Below are 22,800 nucleotides of genomic sequence, written 5' to 3'. Positions count from 1 at the left end.
CTCACCCCCTCACTCACTGTGTGTGCGCGGGCGGCGGCCGCGGCAGCGCCGGGGCCGAGCGGAGCGGGCGGTGCAGGAGACTTTGCGGCGCCGCGCCTGGACCGGGACCGGGACCGGGACCGGGACTGGGGGGGGCGGACGCGCACCCGGCCCTGCCCTGGGCGGGGCCCGCCCGTCCCGCTGGATCCCAGCGCCGCCTCCCGCACAAGTGGCAAACCCTAAATACAATAGTTTGTATCCACTGAGCTGTATGCAGAGAGTGTTTAGATTTTGGCAGCACCTTGCTGCAAGCCTGGCGAGATGCATGCTCTACTCATGCCCGCTTTGTGACTCACGTAGGGGCTCTGATAGGAGTTAAAGAACAAGTCTTAAACACTATTAAGGACACAAAGAAGAGGAATTTGTGCCAGGAAGGTGCTTATTATACCAGGCATGGCAGAGGCAAGATCTGGTTAGCAGAACCCGGTCCGTACAGCCCCGCTGCGACCGACTTTCACCGAAGAAAGAACATTCCAAGGTACGGGACAGGCGGCCTTTGCAACCACCAACAGCCTCCAGAGGGACGACAGTGGATACAAAAAATGCCAAATTCACAGGCCACAAGGACACCAGGCAGAACTCCCAACATACGGAAGACAGCCATAAATCCAATTCAGCAACCGTGATACCATCTTCTAACTGGATTAAAGGTAGCTCCAGCAGCGGGAGATTGCAACTACCAGCTCATAGCCCTCCGATGCAAGAAGGCCACTGACTCAAAATGAAGAGAAAGAACTGACTAATTAGCATAGGAAGCAATGGAAACATTAACCGATGGAAGACAGAATGCTAACTGACTATAGAGAACTATGCAACTTGTAGCCAATAAGCATGGATTCCTTTCTTTGCTAAAACGCATAGTGAAAAATTTACATAATCAGTAGCTGATCTTGTGTACCCAGCATCCCTTTCTGCACAGAACTTAATCAAAAGAAGAATGAACCAGGTCCCCCCACACCACCACTGAGAAGCCCAGGGTGAAAAAGGACCAACTGCTGGTGGTGACTGTCTTCTGCTGGGACTCTCTCCTTCCCCTGCACACAAAAAGCTACAAAATAGTTAGAATTGTTGAAATAGCATTTTGTCTCGTTTGCTCCTTAATTTGGGCATCTCTCACTAATCAGATCATAACAGGTGCATTCATACTTGCACCTCTGCTAGAGGTGGCCACATAGATGTGGACGAAGCTCCCCAAGACCTTCACAGGTTTTAAAGGTTAAATAAAAGAAAAAAGTGGCTTCAAAATTTAAATTGTGGCAGACAACAGAAAAAGCCATTACTACATCAGCCTCATTACACTGCAAAATAATTTAGTTTTACTCAGTTCTGTTACTTATGCATAAAATAAACAACAACAAAAAAATCACAACCAAAAAACTCAGAACCCAATCCCCCTACCAAACATGAAAAAGTTAGGAACAAGGAAAGATAAAAGCTTGAGTTGATAAGGCATTAAAAAAAAAACAAATTAATGCATATTTTAGAGCTAGAAATGGGAGGAATAAGAAACACTAAGAAACTTGGTAAATCAATATCTTTATTTTATAGAAAGTAGTTTGATCAGTGTGCTGAACCTGCCATTAGCGATGGTTTTGCTATTTTTAGTAAAAATAAAGATTTTAAAATAATTACCTTGGAGAACTTATCTCCAAGCCTATTTCCCCTTAATCACTTGCTTTTTTGTAACTATTGCATCTAATCTAACACTGGGTGCTCTAAATAGGAAGGGGGTACCTAGTGTAGGATATCTCCATAGTTTATTTCCTGCAACTGGTTCTGAGGTTCCTAAAATGCAGTAGAACATGTATGACCTCACTCTGCACCACCCTGGCATGGTACAAAATCTGCATCTATTCCACCTTTCTCCATCAACATCCTGCCATAGCAGCTGTCAGCTGAGAATTTTCTGGTGTAATGTCACACAGCAAGCCAGTTTAAGTACCCAGATGGCCAGAGTTTTAACTTTCACAAGTTGCTGAAGTAATCAGGAAGAACTTGGACCATGTATCTGAGGAAATGGAAACAGTTAGCAACACAAGAATGACACACTGACAGCATTATGTACTGCTACACAGACAAACACAAGTCACAACTCCCAGTCTATGATATTTAAAAGGGACATTATCAACTACAAGCTAAATTATTTTGTCTGGACAATAAAGTATTATTGATTAAGCACTGGCAAAATCAAATTCTATATTCAGTTTGTGCACATGGCTACTTTAAGCATCGGGACCTCTCTAGGCACTAGTACCCTTAAGTTTTAATAACTTGCATAGCAACAGGGAAAAAGCATTAATTGCTGGAGAACAGAAGTCAGTGGAAGTTAAGGGCAACAGCCAGAACTGAGTTCAGTTCTTCTCCAATGACTAGACTCAAAGTTGAGAGTGTCCCTTTAAAAGTTTCACACAAAACAGAATTTAACTCATTTTTACTCCATCATTACAAGAAAGCTACTGATAATTTGCCTTACAATAGTTAAATATCAATGAACAATATGCAAGCAAACAACTGATTTGTAAATGAAATAGCAGCAACATGGAACTCTAGAACATTAAGTTTCTGCAGGATTTATTGTAAAGATTATAAAGGTGTGGCAAATACATTATGATTTTACACAATTTAATTTCGAGAATAGCTTATGGTAACTATAAACATAATTGAAAATGCCTGGTCAAGGTCAGTACTTTTCAGGTATAAGCGTAAGTTTGCCAGGATTTTTCAAAGTGCAGCTTTACTCAGAAAAAAATGACAACATGGTATTTCTTGGCAAATTGCATTTAAAATCTGCTCAGTTTGCAGATGGTAAGATAGCTTTTTGTAATTGCCAGTACAACAGATTTCAGCTTGAAGAATTAAAGCTAATAAGATATAAATATTTAAGGACAAAGGGACAAGGACACAATTATATAATACTGCCATGATTTTTGTACACTTAAAACTTTGTTAGCTCAGTGGGTGTATAAAACTGATGCATGTATATAAAGCAGCTACAAAGTCACGGTTTCAGCTGATTCTAAAGGAGTGTGCTACTGTTTACTTCACTGTTTTCCTTCTTCCATAAAAATAAAGAATATTAGAAACTCAGCCACTGAGCAGATAACTCATTGGGCAAGTCTGTTGTGTAAGGTGGTATCACTTCTAGTCACTTTTCTGGTCCATCACTATACTTAAACTGTTTTGAAATCACGTTCAATTTCAATCTCTAAGTGTTAAGGAAGAACAATTACAACTGAATCACTGAACAGCTGTACTAGTTTGAAATGCTGCCACATGTTTCTTCATGGCAAAACATTCACATTCTTTTTATTGCACAATTTGACAATTCAGGTTATGTGCATAAAAACCTTCATAGTGTTTGCACTGCAACTTGCGCAACATACATTTAAAATGACCTTAATACATTTTACAAAATCTTTTTAAACAACTTTATATTCTTAAGATAAAAGCATCCTGAGAATGTTACATAGTTCATTTTACAAGCCCTTCATTTCTGCTATGCTTTATTTATCCCCATAGTTCCTAATTTGACAAGTTTATTTTACAGTTAATATCTTGGTATTATATTTCACAAAATATCTTTTAGCAAAAAGTACACCATTGGCATTCAAGTAATCCAGCCTCACATCTAATTTACAAATTAAACCTCTGTCAAGCTCTCAAGTAAGGTAAAGTAATCCAAAATACATACAGAAACAGTTTAGTTGACTAAAAAAAAAAAGGCCTTGTGCATTAATAATTTGGTCAAACATTTAAGTTATGCAGTTTAATATTTTGGCAAAAAATACCCCTCTACATCTATCCTTCTCAGTTTGTTTTCTTTCATCTGACACCAGATGTAAACAAAAACAAGTAGATCAAGAAAGAAAGACTGACAGTGTAGAAGTATTTTGCTGATGATCTATTACTTCCTTTTACCTTTTTTAAAGTACTTAGAAAAAACAGACAAATAAGACTGTAAGTGCTAAGAATGGATTATCTTTGGGATAAATAAAAGTATTACTGGAAAAAATGTAAAAATAAATTAGGTTGGTTTTTATTTCCTCTACAGACATCTAAATAAATAGTCTTTGAAGAAATTCTAGTGCCATATCCTAAAGCAGTATCTGCCTGTATCTTTTTGATCAAGTCTAAGGCTTCACACATAATCTTGACTATCTTACTAGGAAGATATCCATTCATACTTACATTTTATTTTCTGTAAAGGGAGTGTTCAGGGTTAAAAATATATTTGTTTTCAAAAGGTCAGCCTGCCATCCTGATGGCAGTGATTCAAGCTATAGAACAGAAGACAAGTTACAGAACATCCTTCAGTTTCTTATACTCTAAATGAGAGGAAGGAGATCTGGCAAGTTAGAGAGGTAAACAGCCTGGATTTCAGGAATGGAGAGAGAATGTGGCTCATTGTATGAATGCCTGCATGACCAGGAGTAGTCCCTCCTGGAGACTCTGTTTCTCTTCTGCACATAAATTTTTATTGTTGGCTGACTAAAATTGAGAAGAGAAACAGTTATGGCTGCCACAGTGAAAAGAACATTACCTAAGGTTTCCATCAGGATAGACAAGCTTTTACAAGGTGGCATGTTGTTGAATATAAGCAGAGGTCATGCCCAGATGGTACACTCCAGGTGAGAGTGTAACTACCTCAAGAAGAGGAGTAAACTAATTCAGCAACATCTTTATAAATTCTAACTACATAATGTGGAATAGTATTTAGCTTTTATTTTAAGCAATGACCAAAATCTGAAGGACCTTTTAATCTTTAAGGCATTAGTGCAACAGGGACTAAAAGCTCCAGGTAATTAATAAATAAGGGATTGGGGGCAGAAGAGGAGAAAGAAAAATCCCCAAAACATCTTTGTGTCATAAGCTATCATTGTGCATCTGCTTTGTTGGTTAGCTCCAGGAAAAATATTTTCAAGGATGGCAGAAGGGGAATGTTATTCACTATTCTGAGAAAAACATTAGATCATAAACTTCACATCATTTTTTAACACATCCTTTAAAGGGCTGAATCTATCTGGCAAGATTCTCATCTTTACTGTTCCATCAGCACCACAGGAGAATATGTGATTTGCTGGTCCTGTTTCAATTTGCATGACTCCTGTCCCGATGTTTCTGAAGAGAGACTGTCGAGCATGCTCATTGATGAAAGTGTGAAGAAGATTAAAAGTAGACAGACTCCATACCTGGAAAAGCATCAAAACATCAATCTCCTGTATGGATAATTAGCATGATCTTAAAAATCATCACCAGTGAATCATGGAGGAATTGCAGTACATTCTGCATTTACTTTTCTGACACTAACTGTAAAAGAAGAATATGTAGCAGTCTGTAATGACATATTTATAGAATACCGGTACTAATTTTTTATAATTGGCAATATAGAGAGACACTAAAATATCGCTAATTAAAAGGAGGACTGCATTAAAAAGAGGTTAAAACTGACATTTCATAATTAAATTAATAAATGTGAAAGTTAGATTTGAGAAGAAAAGTAATACATATGACAACTGATTGTACCACACCTGTACAAGATTCTTTCTAAATGTACACAGCATCTCTGCTCCCTCCCCGTCATTAATACCTTTATGTTGCCTTCAGCAGATCCTGTGACAAAATACTCTTCTGTAGGATCAACAGCAATTGCTTTGACTGGAGAATCATGACTCTGGAGTAACTGTTGCTGCTGCTTTAGGCGAAGATCAATTACACAGGTAAAGCCTTTTCTGCCTCCAGATATCAACAGCTGGTGTTTTGGAGCATACGCTAACACAGTTGCTCCACTATCATGACAGATAAAAGCTGAAAGCCAAAGCAAAGTAATTTAAATAAAACACTGCATTTTACAACAACCTATAATAGTTCAAGACAATAGCGACTTTGATGCTGTAAATCCAGTTGACCACAACCAGTCCACTTATTGTAGTACCTATACATATATAAACATATATATATATATGTATAAACCCTGGTTCCCATCAGACATTCTGAAGCAGTATTCTCAAATTAAGCAATTAAGATCTCTATTAACAAAAAATTCTATCCTTTTTTTCTATCCCTGTGTAAACACAAACTCTAAATCCTTGACCAGAAACAGATTATTCAAAAATAATTAAATACCAGATTTGTTATTTTAATGCCCACAAGAAATTATTCCTAAACGATCTGCACAAACACCTTGCAAGTTTCCACTGATCATTTTACTGCTAATTTTCTGCTTCTTAAATTTATTTGGATATGTCTGCTCCCCTAAATGAGTGGAAAAAGAGAATGAAAATTACAATTATCAGAACACAGCTTTGTACACTGTACTTGTAGTTCAAAGGGCCTATGAATTTACATTTAGAAATTCCATTTGTCTCTCACATACTCTTAAGCATTCACCATACTTTAAGTACAAGGAGTTCACAATGCCCTGATCTCAATTCCATATTTCAGCTATTGAATGCATTTGTTGTATTACTTGCAACAAAGTATTAGTAATAAAGCTAAGGAAACACAGCTAAAACTTACTGCATCCCCAAAAATCCTACTTAGAGGAATAACTGTTCTAAAGCAGGAGCTGCCCAGAACCTTTTAAAAGAGAACAGAAATGTTTGAAAGGCATGCAAAGGAAGGTGCTCATGTCCATGAAACCAATCATATATATAGAAGACTAAGTAATTCCACAAGAATCTGGTTTGATATTCCCACTGGTGCACTCACACAGAATAGTGAAAGACATTTCACTGTCAGTGTTAAAATTACTTCCCACAATAACTCTTCCAGAAAGATAGACACACAAACACACTTTTTTATACTGTGGTCAAACATTCTGTTTGTTGTATTTTACTTACCATGCACTAAGCTGTTTGTAGGAGAAACCAGAGTATCCCAAAGACAAATATTTCTGCAGAAAAAAATATGGCTTAATTCAGCAACAGATGGTCTTTGGTATTCTGAACACTTGGTAAGTCATCTGTACCTTAAAAAGGTTGTTTCAGGCATAAGGCACTGTAAACAGACTTTTGATGATGACTTCTGAGCAGACCCCAAATTACTTCAATAGTTTATCATACACTGCAAGAACATGCCTGCTACACAATCATTCTATAACTGCTATTTCCATAAAGCATTTATGTTAACAATCTTTTGTATCTTAATTCACAGGAACATTAGCAGGTTTTGATATTTTTGATCAGTACTTACTTACGAAAACAAAAGAAATTAAGAGCTATGCAAACTCCCCAGAGCTACGAAAATCACTTATATGACAGGTTCACGTGCGTAGGACAGAACAGAGTAATTCAGCTGGAAGGGGCCTAGAAGGATCATGTAATCCACCCAACTGACACCCTCAGGGCTGAGCAGAAGTTAAAGCATGTCATTAAAGGCACTGTTCAAATGCCTCAAACTCTGACAGGCTTTGGGGACTGACCTCAAGGAAGCCTGTCCCAGTGTCTGAACCTCTTGCAGCAAAATGTTTCTTCATGTCCAGTCTCATGCCAGACCTCCCCTGGCACAGCCATAAACCACTCCCACACATTCCTCACTGTATTCCTGACAGAAGCACTCAAGACCTCCCTTTTCATTTCTCATGTGGAACATGAGCAGGGTATTTGTGCTTCCCTATGAAACCCCCCCTTAATAGGCACACAAATTTAATTGCAAACATTGCTTTCTCTTCCTCTCCCACCAAGACAGAAACCAAGCAGAAGTACTCTTAAACTGCTTAAGAAGAATCATAAAAAAACAAAGTGGGGGAAAGGATAGAAAATAAGGCACCACTTCATTTCTATGCATTATCACAACAGATCCTACCTGTTGTCAGAAGAAAATCCTGCTGTAGCTATCAAAGATGATGAACTGATGAAAACAAAGTCATTGGCTGTTTTGCTATGACACTGCCATGTCTGAAAAATTGCAGTTAGAAATTATAAGCTTAAAAGGAATCTATTCTGTGCAAGCAGGCAATATTAAACTTCCTTGAGAAGGAAAGGTGTTTAATAAGAAATGTAAAAAACACAGGATAAAAAGGTACTGGCGTGCCTTTTAAAACTCTTAATTCTTCATGGAAATATACTCTGCAGCCCTGTGCAATTGTCCATTAACTGACAAAGTAACCATTATTGACATGTCTCAATGAACATTCAAGTTATTTCAGATCTCATGCTGCATTTTCCACTCTCCACTTAGTAAGTATGATTAGAGTGTAAGAGCCTGTCATACAGTCCACAGGATGGTAGCAATACATAACTTAATCTTGATTATTACTGGTTATCAGCATAATCCTTGCCCTCTCCTAGCTGTTCTGAAGGGAGAAAGAAATAAGGGAACACAACACAAGTTTATGGAGACTAATTTAGTTTTCAGCTTACCAAATATGGCTTAGGTGAAGCTCCAGTAAGTGGGCAACATTTCCAATTTGTCTGATATAAACTGATATATCCATCAGCATCAACAATTCCAAACTGAAAGAAAATACATAGTAATAGGAAGTACATATGTAAGTATTGCAGAGAAAACATCCACAATTTTTAGAAAATAGTTTAGATTAGAAGCACGTGAGTTTCTGCTAATTTACAATTATATTGGGGGGAAGGGAAGGGGACAGCAGAAGAGAGCAGAAGAGAGAGAAAACATACAGAAGCGTTTTGTCAGTTACCTTATTTCCTTGGTAATTGAACCGCATTCGAGTTACCCTTGAGTTGCCACCAGATCGAAAACATGTGATTTGCTGTGCATGGCCCCATTCAAACATTCTTACACTTCCATCTTGAGCACCTGTCAGGTCTGCAACAGAAAATATTTACAGGACCTTTCACAAGAGCTGTAGCTTTTATAATTTCAAGAAAACTCACACTATCTCAAAATAGCTAGTGCAAAAATTATGCCATGGTATCTGTCTTGGTGTAGGAGCAGGACATACCTCTGCAACTCAAAGTCACGTTACTCATTATTTGATTAAGAACTGTATTTAGATTCTCATGAAATATGGAGCTAGTTACTTGGAAATAGTAACACAGTTTTCCTAGTATCTTCATTCTAGTCACAAATAAGAGAAATACAGTACATTTTGCTGTTTCTAAAGGCTATTCTACATCCTCAATATTGTTTTTTAAAATGAAAAATAGTTTCAGTAAGTATGGCTTTTAAAGAATTTTCAAAACATGTATTAGATAGTTGTTATACAAGATAGCAACACACTAAGAAACAGGTGAGCAAGAAATACATAATCTCTGATAACTTTTTCTTTTTTTAGAAAAACCTGAACTTACAATATGGCAGCGTTGGATGAGAAGCCATTCTTCTGACATTATTAATAGCTTTCTTGAGCATCTGTTCAATAAAAAAAATAGAAAAAATTAAACGGTATTAGTGAACAAAAAGTTATCAAACTAGAGAACGATTAGTGATTGCAGAGAGTTGTTTCCTATCAAAATTCCAATGAAAAAAGTACTGGGTTTAGAGATTCAGATAGAAGTCAGTGTCTTCCAAGACTAGTGTAGATTTTAACACTTTTGCAGCTTTATACATCTAGATAAATATTAAACTTTTTCTTCAGAAATGTACAGATCCAAATATAAACACTCCTTAGACTGCAGTCTTACCTCTTTTCTTGCCAATTCCTTTCTGATTCCATTAAATTTATTGGAATATTCCTGAATATTGTAAGATAAGCAAGAGAAAGGCAGAAGCATGTAAAGAAAGAGGTAAACAAACTTTAACAAAAGTAAAAATAGGAAGGAATATATGTATTTTCAGGTCTAGTTAACTTACTGCCATTGATTGAAAAGTGGTTATTTGTGAGCATCCAAAATAAGCAATATACCTTTTAACTGGTATTAAATAAATAATAATTCTTCAAATTTTGCAAATACAGATCAAATGAATTTTCAGTAGCATGTTTTTTTCCAAATTTCAAAATTTACTTTGAGCTAGGCGTACCACCCAGATTTTTGTTTCCTCTTATTTTATTAATTCCTGCTGGGAAGAATTCAATGTGCAAAGAGGACTGGAGACATTAGACAACTATATGTAAACCCCACCTATTTAAATGATACATTCATCACACAAAAGGGAAAAAAGAATAAGTATTTTTTTTGTCAAGGAAATACATCTGTGCCTGTGCTGTCTCTTCCCTTCTTTTCTTTCTAATAATGTATGTTAGAGTTAAGTTTTCATTCTTTTATCCCCCAATAGCTCTCAAAAGTATCTGACTTCTTTGAGGACTGTCTTTCCTCAGAGAACTGTTGGATTTGGTTTGCTCATGCGTGTAATTACCTCAACATTTCAGAAGGGCAAAATATGCATTTGTGGCAAGTGTTAACTTCAAATGAGAACACAAATGAAATTTTGTTGCCAGGGCACTCATCTTCAACACAGCTGATCACTTACCACACAGCAACAGCAAGCTGGCACTGAACAACTTTCAGAGAAACATTAAGGTCAGAAAGTACCTTCAAGACCAGTGAATCCATCTATGACTTTCAGCTGCTGTAATTTCAGATAGTATTTTAACACTGCTTTGGGGCAGTAGATAGTGATGAGGTATTTCCAATATGGTATTCTCCCCTGGCCCCCAGTTATATCAGGTTGTTAACTGGAAGGAGGCAGGAATTACAAATTTTCATGTGCTTCATATTCTTAAATACAATCAATAGAGTTTTAAAGAAATATCCTCTAAATTATCAGCTCACAAACAAAAATGAGGAAAAGTACTTAGAAAGGAAATAATGTACTTTCTTGTAAAAATTTCCCTGTGTTTGGATTCATGGAGTAACTGCAATCCTCCTAATTACATTTTGGAAGCAGATCTAGATCTTTCAATTCTCAAAATTTTGTTGATGAGAAAGCCTTATGCCCTTCAGTTATTCAAGGTCATTCCAAAACACTTCCTAAAGATAAAAAATAAGATCTTGAAATATATATTTATCTTTCTTTTCCTCTAATGTCAGGAAATGTCAAGGAAAAAGCCAAATGGTTCGGTAAAACTATATATACATTTTAAAATTCAGGACAACAGAGAATTATATTCTTCAAACATTTACAGACTGGTAAGTGCACTTATATTTGCAATACTTTCCTCTCCATACTCCCAACTTATCATCTATAGGTAAACGGAAGAACAATAATTCATGTTCACTCTATTTCTTAACTAAAATGAAGGGCTGGATTGAGTTTTTCAGCTACTAACTTTTACCCAGAAGTTAATGGAAGTCATCATCCTCCATTCAACAGGTAAGCACACATCATGATCTCCTAACCCCTGCTGGATTATGCTCTGGAAAAATGCAAATTTACAGGAATGTGCCTTGGAAGGGTTACACTAACAGAACTCTGGTACAGTTTCTCCAGTTTAGAAAACAAGTACAATTATGAAATGCAAATACTTCCATTATTAATGTAACTGACATTTGACACTGCTAGACCTCAGTTTGCCCTTAGAACAGCTAATGGCTAGAGCACTGGCTCCTTTGCTGGACAGTTGGGTGCTTTGGGCCTAATGTGCACTAGTACTGAAAAAAAAAAATGCACTTTAACTGCACCCCACCAGTTGTTAAACTCTTAAATATTGGTGTCAGTCACACTGATTCACAGGACAAGCTGTTGGTAACACTGCCTAAGTTTCAGAGCTGTAGGTACATACTATCTCATTCAGAACTCTCTCATGAACACCTCCTGTAAGAACTGTGTAAACAAACTATGCCCAAGTGCCTGGCAGTGACCCTCCCTTGTATGAGCTGTGCTAGTATTAGCTAGTGAAGAGTGACAGAAAAACCTTACACTTAACAAAATGTTAACTGCTGGATTGTCCCTTGCTGACGAAAGTGAAGCAAAGAGAATGAGATTGAAAAGCCAGTAATGCTACAGAACAGTGGGCTACAAACTACTAAATGGACTGAATATTATGGAAAAGCAAAGATGACGCCAAGAATCACCAGTATCTGAAGGAACAAAGCAGCAAATAGTAGCAAAAGAAAGGCCTTAGTGAAGCCGCTTTTCTTCCAGGTTTCAGTTCTTTCACATCAACACTATTTCCTTCCAAGAATCCCTATTTCCTTCCAAGAATCCCTATTTTTTTCCTTCATTTATTTTGTCCTTCGTTAGGTACCTCTGTCTTCCCTCCCTAGTGGGTAGGTGTCATTCTACGCTGTGCTTGATTGTCTGTCATAGTCAAACAGTGTGCTAGACAAAATCCAGGTCCAAAGTTTAACAGCAAAAGCATTCAACACAAACAGAGCTAAATATATATTTAGGAAAAAGTTTTACTGCATGCAAAATAGAAGGCCATGTAAATACCACTTACATTATCAGATTATGCAATCACTTAACATTGAGAAATACACAAACACAAAAACTCTGTATGTACAGATATTATATATATATATTGAAAATGGAAGTGAGAAGAGAAAGTGGTGAAGGCATTCAGAGAATACTTGCAGAAGAGACCTGATTTTAATTGCAGAGCTGCAACACTGGCACCTAGGATCAGTAGTTCCTAAAGTGAAGGCAGAGGTGCAGGTATTGGCACAATACTCACTTCCATATGTGGAAAACTTTACCAATCAATCTTATAGTGCTTATTCCTTATTTACTCCTCATATTCATCAGCTATTTTCAAAATCATTTACAATATTAATTAATATATGGTTACTTCATTCTGCCACAAATTATAGACTTGCTTTGAATTGTTAAATGACACCAAGTACAGCCAAGTCTCAAGACTTAATGCATTTGATTATTTAGGAAAACTCCACATGCAGACAGACTGAGATACTGGTGTCTTGTATGACCATTTCAGCTCACTTAAGTGTCACCAAATAAGCATCTCCCAGCCAGCTAATCAACAGATCTCCATCTATTCTCCACAGGAACTAAGACAAGAGTGTCAATGGCCAGGCTACAATTATCATTTGATCTGAATTAAATCTAACATAATAACCTTTTGCTTAGGGCCAAGGTTCATTCCAGATACAAGATCTCTTTCTAAAGATCAAAAAGAAGATGAAGATAATGCTTAAAATAAAAGTTATCACAACATTTAACAATAATTTCTACCCAATTCTTGTTGATTTATATTCTGAAACCTGCTGAATATATGCTTTTTAAATACACCATTTGGCTTCAAGTCATTAAAGAATTTATAGTCTAACTTCTTACCCAAACCCTGATTCTTTGCTTTTATATGATGCTTTTAAAGAAAGCATGTATGACTTGACTGAAAGCTTAGCTTATTTAGTTGGTGTCCCTTAAAATTCCGTGCAGTACTTTAACCTATTAAATGAATTGTTACCAAAAATATCCAGCTTGCCTCGGCTACACAGAAAGGCTATATATAGTTATATGTTAACTGCAAAATATAACAAGCAAGACTGAACAGACAAACGGAGAGAAGTAGATAGAATACATAAAGCTAATCTTTGAAAAGCAACTTACCACAGATGCACCCCTGCCAGTCTGTGTACTACCAAGCCAAGGCATATTGATAGGTGTGCCAGGATTACTATGTGTATAAGGAGTGCTTCCCTGAACATTTACCAGATCATCACGAGCATGTATAACTAGGAAATCATCAGCCCTAGAAATTAAAAGAAACATTTTAAATTAAGATTTGAAACAGCAACATTAAATACCGTGTTTTGTCACTCTGATTTAAGCACAGTCAAATGTGATATTGAAAACCAAGAACATATACCCTTTATTTTCTATTTCCATATCATCATCAACCCAGGTATAGATTTGCGTAGCTAAAATTGCAGAAACATCCAATTCTTGAATATCATGACTTGATGCTATTGCAATGCAGTTCCGATTTGCCTGAAAAAAATAACATACAGAAACACAGATGCAAAAGGAAACCTCAAAAATTTATTTGATTTTTTTCTGATTATAGCACTGCTGGTCACAAAACTGTATACTTAGTTTATAAACCCCAAACATTTACACCTATAAATCTATGTACATTTATACTTGATATTTCCCTTTAAAAACTTATTTGCATCTGGAATAGTATCACACAGTATTTGCATCTTGTACTCCCCATGCAGCTCAAGTATCTCCTTATTTTTCTCAGAGGGCAAGCAATAGATAACTATAGTACAAGGCTTGCAACCAGGCTCCTCTCAGTCCAGATCTGAAGGGTTACGTGGCTGAACAGAGAAGAAAAAAATACTTCCTGCTTAACAGAAAAGGACAAATACACCTACAGAAGCCTAAAAAAAAAACCAAAAAGTAGAAGCCACCTCTCCCTTCCATCAATCCACTGCACAATAGAAAAAAGGAGACAATTTGTAGTAGAGTTGTTTATGAAAAGGTAATTTTGAAGTGCCTTAGAGACGGGACTGCCAGAAGTTATAACTGCTGAAAACAGGCTTTGCCAGTCTTCCTGCTATCTCACCCAGTCACAATGTGCCTGTGTATCAGCTAGAAAACACAGCAGTTAGATTATTCTACCTCCTTTATACTCACTTTATTGACTGCAAAAGCAGTAATGATGTCCGACTCTTTATGGATGATTCTTGCCTTGCCACCAGAGTATCCCAAATCTGTTTCTACCTGTATTTAAAATACAAAGCACAGTTAAATGCAAACTCCTCTGCAATATCACGTTTTAGTGAAAGTACAGAGACAAATCAATATTACATGTGAAATTTCTTTTTTCCCTTAATTTTATTTCAAAGAAAACTCAACAAATACAGTCTGTAACAATTACGCTAAACCTGTTCTGTGTAATAAAATAACTTCCCATTGCTGCGTTAAGACTACCACAGCAACAAAGTGTAATGTGTCACAAAAGCCACAGTACTGTGTTCATTCTCAAGTCTTTCAGGGGTGATGAAAACCAGCAAGGCTACATGCAACACACTGTTGATTGAAATTTTGAATTTTGATGTTCTGCTCTCAAAAAATTTACTAAGTCTATGACTGATCTTAGCAAACATCTTTTGCCACTGAAACTGATGAAATAGTCCAAAAGAAGGTGCAGGCAAACTCCTAAAAAGGAAAATGAATCTGAACTTCTTCAGTGCAATCTAATCACACTTATTACAATTTAATAAATTTGAAATCCTGTACATGCCAGAACTGCAAGCCTTTTTCTATCAAATTTTTTTCAATGGGATCTAATGCTGGATTTGAATATTGACTATCATTTTGTATTTTAGAAATGCATTCAGGTATATGCCAGCACAAAACAGAACTCTAAACTTTAACAACACTGTAGCAGTCCTTCCCAAAATTAAAGAACTCAGCACTGAAATAATTAAATTGACAGATTACAGACCTAGACTGTTGCAGTTACAAAATAATTTTGCAGTAAAAGTAGTAACACTGCCAAACTAATGATGACCTAAGAATTCAAATCTGAATTACAGATGTAATATTTCATTTAAAAAAAAATCTTAAAGAATTTTTTCACAACTGTTTCAAGCTTCTCATCTTCAAATTCTTAATTTTCTGTGCTTTAAAAGATTTGAACAATAATATTTTACTTGAAAAGCAGTATGATTTTTCTGCCAAAGAATTGCAAATGGCCTTTTACAAAGTCTAAAAAACACAGCTGTTACAGACCAAGAAGTAGAATATCTTATTTAAAGTCAAAACAAAATTGATACTTCATTTATGTACATAACAGTGGACAAAACTGCATTGGCAAATAGATATAAAACCATGATTTGTGTCTTGTGATGAACAAACCTGCAGGAAATTAAAATTGTTTTTTCTCCAGCCAGCTCAAATTACTTACTTGCTAATACTGCATTATCACATAATTAATATCAACAAGGTAGTCCAAGCCACAAAGTTCACATTTCTGTCTTCACACTAGTTTTGTAGAAGAAAATAATACAGTATTCGTTTGAGCTTCTAGGCCTAGTACTCTACCTTTTTAGTAGACCACACCGATTTTTCAAGACAGCTGCTAAAACACTGTTATATGGGTTGTCACCATCTTTAAAATAAGGCTCAGTGAAAGCTTTCAGTAGCAAACTGCTCAACGTGCAGTTGTCCCACTTTCACTTAAGCAACTATTGCAGCCAGCTCATACTGATTAAAGGTTCTGTATATACTATATACCATATTACTACTGAATTTATGTCACTTGGGCAAATCTCAACTTCAGCTCTTCACTTGGCCAAGCTACAGAATAAGAGATATTGTTTGTACCTAGTTGCTTAATGCAGCTAAGATAATTCAGCTTCGAATAAAACTCTATAACAGTTGAACTCAATCCCTTGCATTTTTTATTAGGAAAAAGAAATTTTGTAATTTTGGTCTAATAAATTTGAGGATTATTACTATGTACCTTATTGACGATGGGCTCCTCCCCCACAGAATTTTTCATTATTTCATTGTGCTCCTCTGATGACTTCACCAAGGAAAGAAACACCACAGAACAAAGCATAAAGATAAGACATAACATGCATGGTATATCAAGGAAATCCTCAATTCTTTGTTGCGTACCTCAACACATGACAACTGAAACACAACAGCATGTTTGCAAACACATGGACCCTATTTTATGTAATAAGAATAACTGATAAACTCTGAACTCTGTTTTCAGTACAGTACACATAATTTACTTTGTACTGTAACAGCACCTTGTCCACCCTGAAAATCAAATTTCTTGAAAAATGAGCAAACTGCACTCACATTTTATTAGCAACGAGATAGAAAATAAAGCCAACTATGCTGTGTAAGGCTGTGGGCCTACCTTGAAACATATAAAGCACATCTAAAATTTTCCAAAGTACCTGTCCTATACAGCATAACAGCATGGATGTGTTAACATAAAATATGGTCAGAAGTGATACACTTCTAACAGCAAAAAGGAACAATTGTCCTTTTAACTGCACTCTGCAGTAATCACAGTTAGCCAACATTACCCAAACAAGCTAATATTCTAGTTGTGACAGGACAAAGGTTAGGTTGTGCAGAACTCTCTGCTGCCACGGCTTTATTAGTCATGAATATTCTTTCTCCTGCATATTTAGTTTGTTCACATCTGCTTCCTTCTTCTCCATTTCTGCTGTTCTACAGCTTTTCTGTAATACCAACAATTCTTCCAAGATTAGGAGCAGGCAAAATGAGAGAAAAAGATCCAAAAGCTCATTACAGAACCAACATTTAAAAACCTTTAATTTTATGTGGAAGTGGAATTCAACTAGAAAATGGGACAAATAATCAGGGACAGAAATACTAACTGCTATATGAGCATTTTTCCTATTAAAATTGAATCATAACATGGCTGTTAGAGGAAGCAATGGATAAAAACCAGGATGGCTATGGTAGGGACAAACTAAAACTTCCAATACTGTGGGCTCATTAGATTACTGATATTAATCTTTGAAATGGTCCATTTTGTCATTCTCTTGAAGCAGCTTTTATACTGATCTTAAAGAACTGACTGTAGCAACATTGTGCTGTCATTTTACAGTCAAAGTCTGATTATTTTTGTAGTCTATGAAACAATGGAAAAGTATTTTTTGTATGAAACACCATAGATTTGGAGTAATTGACAAGTACATTAACCCTTCATGCACCAGAACTAAACAAGCTGGCAAAATAAATTAAATCCAAGTTACAGATAGACCTGCAATATTTTCTGCATTTTATATAGCATACCAACCTCATTTAGGCATCGCTTCTTTGTAAAAATATTTCTGATAAAAGTTTCCTGGATTTCTTCCTGTTTGACCAAGTATTGCCAGAGCCTCTTCACAGACTGTGCAACATGACTGCTAGATCTACAGAACAAAGTTGAATAAATCATGCTCATATTTATACATCATGCTCATATTTATATTCTAATCCAACTATAGTCAGAAGAAATGCTGAAGCAAAACTACAGAGCTACAGACTGTATACAAGACCTATCTGAAAGCACTTTAATAACCTCTTCCTAAAAACCTAAACATGAGAGGAGGTGCAAAAGGAAGAAGAAACACAATATGTAGCAACTCCTTCTATCCTGGGACGAGTGAAAAAATCTCTAAGATTACACAATGGTAAGAGCAGCATACAAATTATTTATTAGTCCAGCTCATTCTTTACAATATGAATAATTTCTGTTTAGTCCCAAAGAGTGATCCTTTCACAAGGACAATGAATGACCAACACTTCCTGCTAGGAAAACATCATTAGCTATGCAACATCTCTGAAACATCCAAGATTATACAGTAACAAAATTGGAAGGATTGTAGAATCAGATCAGAATCCAAATGCTTATGCTTATCCCTAGAAATGGCACACTCCAGCAAAATTCATAAATAACAAGATAGCTGCTATATATAGCTGCTTATGACAAGCCAAAATCTACCAAACTCAGAATTGCTTTAAAAAATAATTTAAAAGTAGTGGGAGACAGCAAATCCATGTTAAACTGGTCCCCTTCTAAACAACTCAAGTGTGAACATAATGAAGTATCTTACAATAAAAAGCCAGACTTTCTGTATTCTGAAATCTACAAATGACAGTAAGATTAAAAAGGCAAAAATCTATTCTAAAAATTACACTTTAGGAGATTGAGCACAATTTTCTGGGTAACCATGCAATTATGTTCAGTCGTAAGTATGAAAATATTATAAATAATCAGTATTTATTCTCTGATTTTAGGTAACAACACTGATAAGACTGTGAGGTAATTTTATTTTACCTTTTACCTCAAAAGGTGGGGGAATTACTTAATTCACTGTCACTAACCCATAATTATCTCCCAAGGCAAATGTTTCATTGTCAACCATACTTCTTCCACAGACACTCAAAATCTATGTTAAGCTTAAGTAGAAGAACTTTAAAAAATGAGAAACTGTGGAATATTTTTCCCGCTCTTGCTTTGGATCAGATATGATTGAAATCTGAAATGAACTCACCACATAGTTATTGAAGTTGTAATCTATCACACGCACTAACAACCTAATGCTTGATTTATATCAAAGATATTACAGTCAGTGTTTATAGAAATTAGACTCACCTGAAAGGAGTGTTTGTAGGCTCAAGTAAAGTTTTGTGGCGAAGCAATGCAGGACCAGCAGCAAGGGCATCTTCAGAAGCATGAACTGAAATATAATGTTGAGGAGGACCCCCATACAGCTCAAGACGTCGGAGAAGAACTTGTTCCCAGCGCTGTAGAGTTTTCAAAACTGCATGGCATGTCGGGGAACTAACTGGAAGCTCTACAAAGACAAGTAAATAACAATAAAACCCCTCCCCTTTCCATTACAACCTTGGCAAAGATAATTCCAGCAGGTGAAGGCTGAAGTTTATTTTGAGTATCTCCACAAGTAAGCTTTGTTCAAACCTTAAGTCCATATTCACAAGTATAAAAAGATGAACTGCTTAGGGCTATTACAGCTGAACAAGGGACAGATTTCTCCAGTATTGGAGAAATTATATTATGGAACAGATTGTTATGAAACAGAACCTCCTGGAAGCTGTCAAGGTGTATGGAAGACAGGCAGGTGGTAAGAGAAAGCTGACAAAATACAGGGCAAACTGTGCCCAACTAATCTATTAGTGCCATTCTATTGTGAACTGACAGCATTGGAGGGCAAGGAAAGAGTAATTGATGTTCTCTACTTTTAACTTCTGTGAGGCCTCCGCACATCATCTATGCCTCTCAACTGCAGCCAAAAGGATGGACTATTTGACAGCTCAGGAACTGATTGAATGACATCATCCAAAGAGTTACATTCAATGGTTTAACGTCTAAATGTATATCAGTAACAAGTGTCATCCCTCAGGGACACATGTTGGGATTGGTACTGTTCCATCTCCCCAGTAATGACACAGGTAGGGGTAGTCAGGGCACCCTCAGGCAGCTGGCAGACACCACCAGTGGGAGAGGTGCTGCTGATTTCCTGGAGGGAAGGGATGCCACCCACAGGGAATGCCACCCTTGGCAGGCCTGAGGAGTGCCCCCATGTGACCCTCAAAAGCTTCCACAAGGACAAGGGCACCTCCCTCCAAAACTGAGTGATGAATAGACTGAGAGCAGCCCTGTTGGACATAGGGCTGGACATAGATAACCTTTAAAAATCCCTTCAAAACCAAACCATTCTATGAGTCCATGAAACAAGGAATAGGAACAATGTTATCTCAATTACAAAAAATCATAGTGTTTCCACCAAGAAATAAATATTGCAAACATTCTTACATGCCTAAAAAGCAAAAAACCCATGAGACCTAAGCATTCTTTCTTACCCATTCACCTTAGCCACCCACCATATAATTTCATAAACACACCTGTATGATAAATAGTATCAGAACATTTATTCCCTTATCACTGAAAAACTAAGAAGTTTTGAACTAAAAGCTACAATACATGTATATTACTCAATACATTACTGATTTTAAATGTGGTAATTAGGTATGAAGAGACAACTCTGCTGCTTATTACCTGAAAGATCATGTCCAGCCAAAGGGTAGAAAATCTTCAAATTGTGAAGTACCAGCTGAACCATTGCCAATCTCATCAGTGACCAACTAACAAGAAAGCACTAGTAAGTCATTTACTAATAGGAAAATTATCTTCTCACTTATTTAATATTAGGTTTTAAATTTACAGCTTCAAATCCTCTTTATAAACTACTGCAAACTACAAACCATACTTTAGAATGTTATAGGTACTTTGAATTCAAATTCACTATAACACATACTAACAAAATGAATAAAATAATTATTGTGAAAAATTAACTACTGAGTCTTGATAATACACTGAAATATCAAGTAATTGATATTGTATCTTGAAAATAAAAAAAACCAGAAACACAAGTCAGATATGGATGTGGAAAAATATTGTGCAGTCTAAAGAGCTATTTACCTGTAAGAATTTGAATTAGAATGCTCTTGGTTAGGTAAATTTGATGCAAACGTGTCTCCATCATTGTCTTCATCATCTTCATCACTTTCCTGACTCTCCTCTGAATCATATTCCACTCTACTTTGAGATGGAAGAAATGGCTAAAAATTTCAACAAAATTCTGTAAGTATCTTCTAGTTAATTATCTCATTCTAAATTACCTTCTAAAATTTGAATATTTATAATGTGTAATGCTTTTTATAAAAAGCAGATATATCATCTTATTCAGTTTACTTAGATTTGGAGATTTTTCCTTATGAAAAGGGTAATTGTCCATAAGCACTACATACTTTAACACCATAACTATTTTTTACATTACTGAAAATGCTAACGCTGAAAATGAAAACACTAATTGTTTTCCAATTCTTATTTTATTTTCATGCCAGATACACCAAACCAGATGTGGGACACATGAGCTTGTCAGAGAGAAGTGAAAACCCCCAGGGTGTATTCTCTTCAGCTTTGCCAAGAACAAGGAGAAATCCTATCCTCTCACTACAGTATTCAATATTTATGATCATTACCATTGCCTCACTGTGCTATTAAGTATTCACATTTTCCTTTTTATCCTTGCTCTTAAAATACACTTACCTAATTTACTTTGCTTATGGAGATAACACTTGATAGAAATGTGCATATAACTCACAGAAGTATGAACTTTCTACAAAAAAAAGAACTGCCACAATGGACTTAACAAGGCAACACAATTTGATTTTCAGTGGGTATGCTTATGCATTTCACCCAGTTGAAACAGCTGACAAGTGCTTCTCACATTTCCTTGCTCCCCTAAATAGGTGACCCATAATTACCTACATATTTTTACTCTGTAATTATAAAAAATCAATATAATTTGTTCATACCATAATCTGAAAATAAATTAATTGAATCACAATTGTTTTCAAGAAAGCTGTTTCAAAAATATGTATAGGTGGCATTTTAGAAAATGCTAAACATGAGCAATAAAAACAAGCAGATTCTACCACATCAGTACCAAGAATAATGACTAAGAGAAAATCTACCAATCCAGAAGTGATAGAAGACACTTAATAGTCAAAACAGCAAAAAATTACCTTAGCAATGAAATAATCCCAGATGCTAAGCTCGGGAGGGATAAATCTTTCCTTGTAAGATGGTGATGATTGTTGGTCTACCAATGGCAATGCAGGCAACTGAGAACTTTCTTTTGGAGGAGTTTTTGATGAAAGCCTGGAATGTTTTTGCTGTTTCTCTCCATCATCTATGACAGAATACAACAGCGATGTTGTTTTAAACCTTCTTCTCTACCACCCTATTGCTTTTAATAAAGAAACTCTCAATGAAAAGTAAAAATTTTTACCATTGTTAGTTTTCAGAATTTTATCTTAGCATTTCTGTAACAACTAAACAGAGAATGTTAACCCTCAAATACATAACACTAATACCTAACTAGAACTCCAGAATGTAAAAACACTCTGCGTAAATAATATGCCCATAATTGCATGAGAAGATCTCTTCTTACAAAGGTGATAATTATTAAAACTCAAGCAGCGGTCTTGCAAAACTACATCACTTTAATAAGGACTAATGAATACTGATTATGTTTGCTTTTACGACAAGCCAGGAGACTTGTTTTTCAGATTATATATTGCAAACACAGAGACTTGCCATTCCTGCTCCAACGTTTAACTCTGTATCTCCCTCTAGTGGAGATCTGTATTTTTTCCCTAATAGTACAACTGCTAAATCCCAACAACACATTCCTCCAACAAATATAAAACATCACATTTTAACTAACACAATCTAATATACAACTTATTAAACAGGGATGGATTAATTATCTGCAGTAACACCTTACATCCTAGGAATGGAGAGGTCCGCTCACTTGCCCCAACATTAATTTTTTTCAAACTAAGAAGTATCAAAAGAATTTACTTCCATTC

General features: G+C 36.1%; 1 protein-coding gene across 8 annotated transcripts in view; it reads right to left on the bottom strand.

Moving 5' to 3' along the window:
• Positions 1 to 1,558: 1,558 nt before the first annotated feature.
• Positions 1,559 to 22,800, bottom strand: part of DMXL1 (Dmx like 1) — a 77,201-nt gene continuing 55,959 nt past the window's right edge. For 3 of the 8 annotated variants that reach the window (XM_062513465.1, XM_062513467.1, XM_062513468.1), the window contains 15 exons: positions 21,952 to 22,156; positions 20,843 to 20,982; positions 20,420 to 20,505; positions 18,995 to 19,196; positions 17,651 to 17,768; positions 14,494 to 14,580; positions 13,721 to 13,842; positions 13,462 to 13,603; positions 9,300 to 9,360; positions 8,687 to 8,814; positions 8,400 to 8,492; positions 7,843 to 7,934; positions 6,879 to 6,931; positions 5,627 to 5,844; positions 1,559 to 5,228 (listed from right to left, as the gene is read on the bottom strand). In XM_062513465.1, coding sequence (XP_062369449.1) covers positions 5,004 to 5,228; positions 5,627 to 5,844; positions 6,879 to 6,931; positions 7,843 to 7,934; positions 8,400 to 8,492; positions 8,687 to 8,814; positions 9,300 to 9,360; positions 13,462 to 13,603; positions 13,721 to 13,842; positions 14,494 to 14,580; positions 17,651 to 17,768; positions 18,995 to 19,196; positions 20,420 to 20,505; positions 20,843 to 20,982; positions 21,952 to 22,156 — 1,972 coding nt within the window. In that variant the 3' untranslated portion in view covers positions 1,559 to 5,003. Of the gene's footprint in view, positions 5,229 to 5,626; positions 5,845 to 6,878; positions 6,932 to 7,842; positions 7,935 to 8,399; positions 8,493 to 8,686; positions 8,815 to 9,299; positions 9,361 to 13,461; positions 13,604 to 13,720; positions 13,843 to 14,493; positions 14,581 to 16,327; positions 16,391 to 17,650; positions 17,769 to 18,994; positions 19,197 to 20,419; positions 20,506 to 20,842; positions 20,983 to 21,951; positions 22,157 to 22,800 lie in introns of those variants that run through there. The other 5 variants (XM_062513463.1, XM_062513466.1, XM_062513464.1 and 2 more) reach the window with 3 other exon arrangements.

The sequence above is a fragment of the Cinclus cinclus genome, chromosome Z (genome assembly GCF_963662255.1).
Source record: "Cinclus cinclus chromosome Z, bCinCin1.1, whole genome shotgun sequence".
NCBI classification, from domain to species: domain Eukaryota; kingdom Metazoa; phylum Chordata; class Aves; order Passeriformes; family Cinclidae; genus Cinclus; species Cinclus cinclus.
This window is presented reverse-complemented; position numbering and strand designations above follow the sequence as displayed.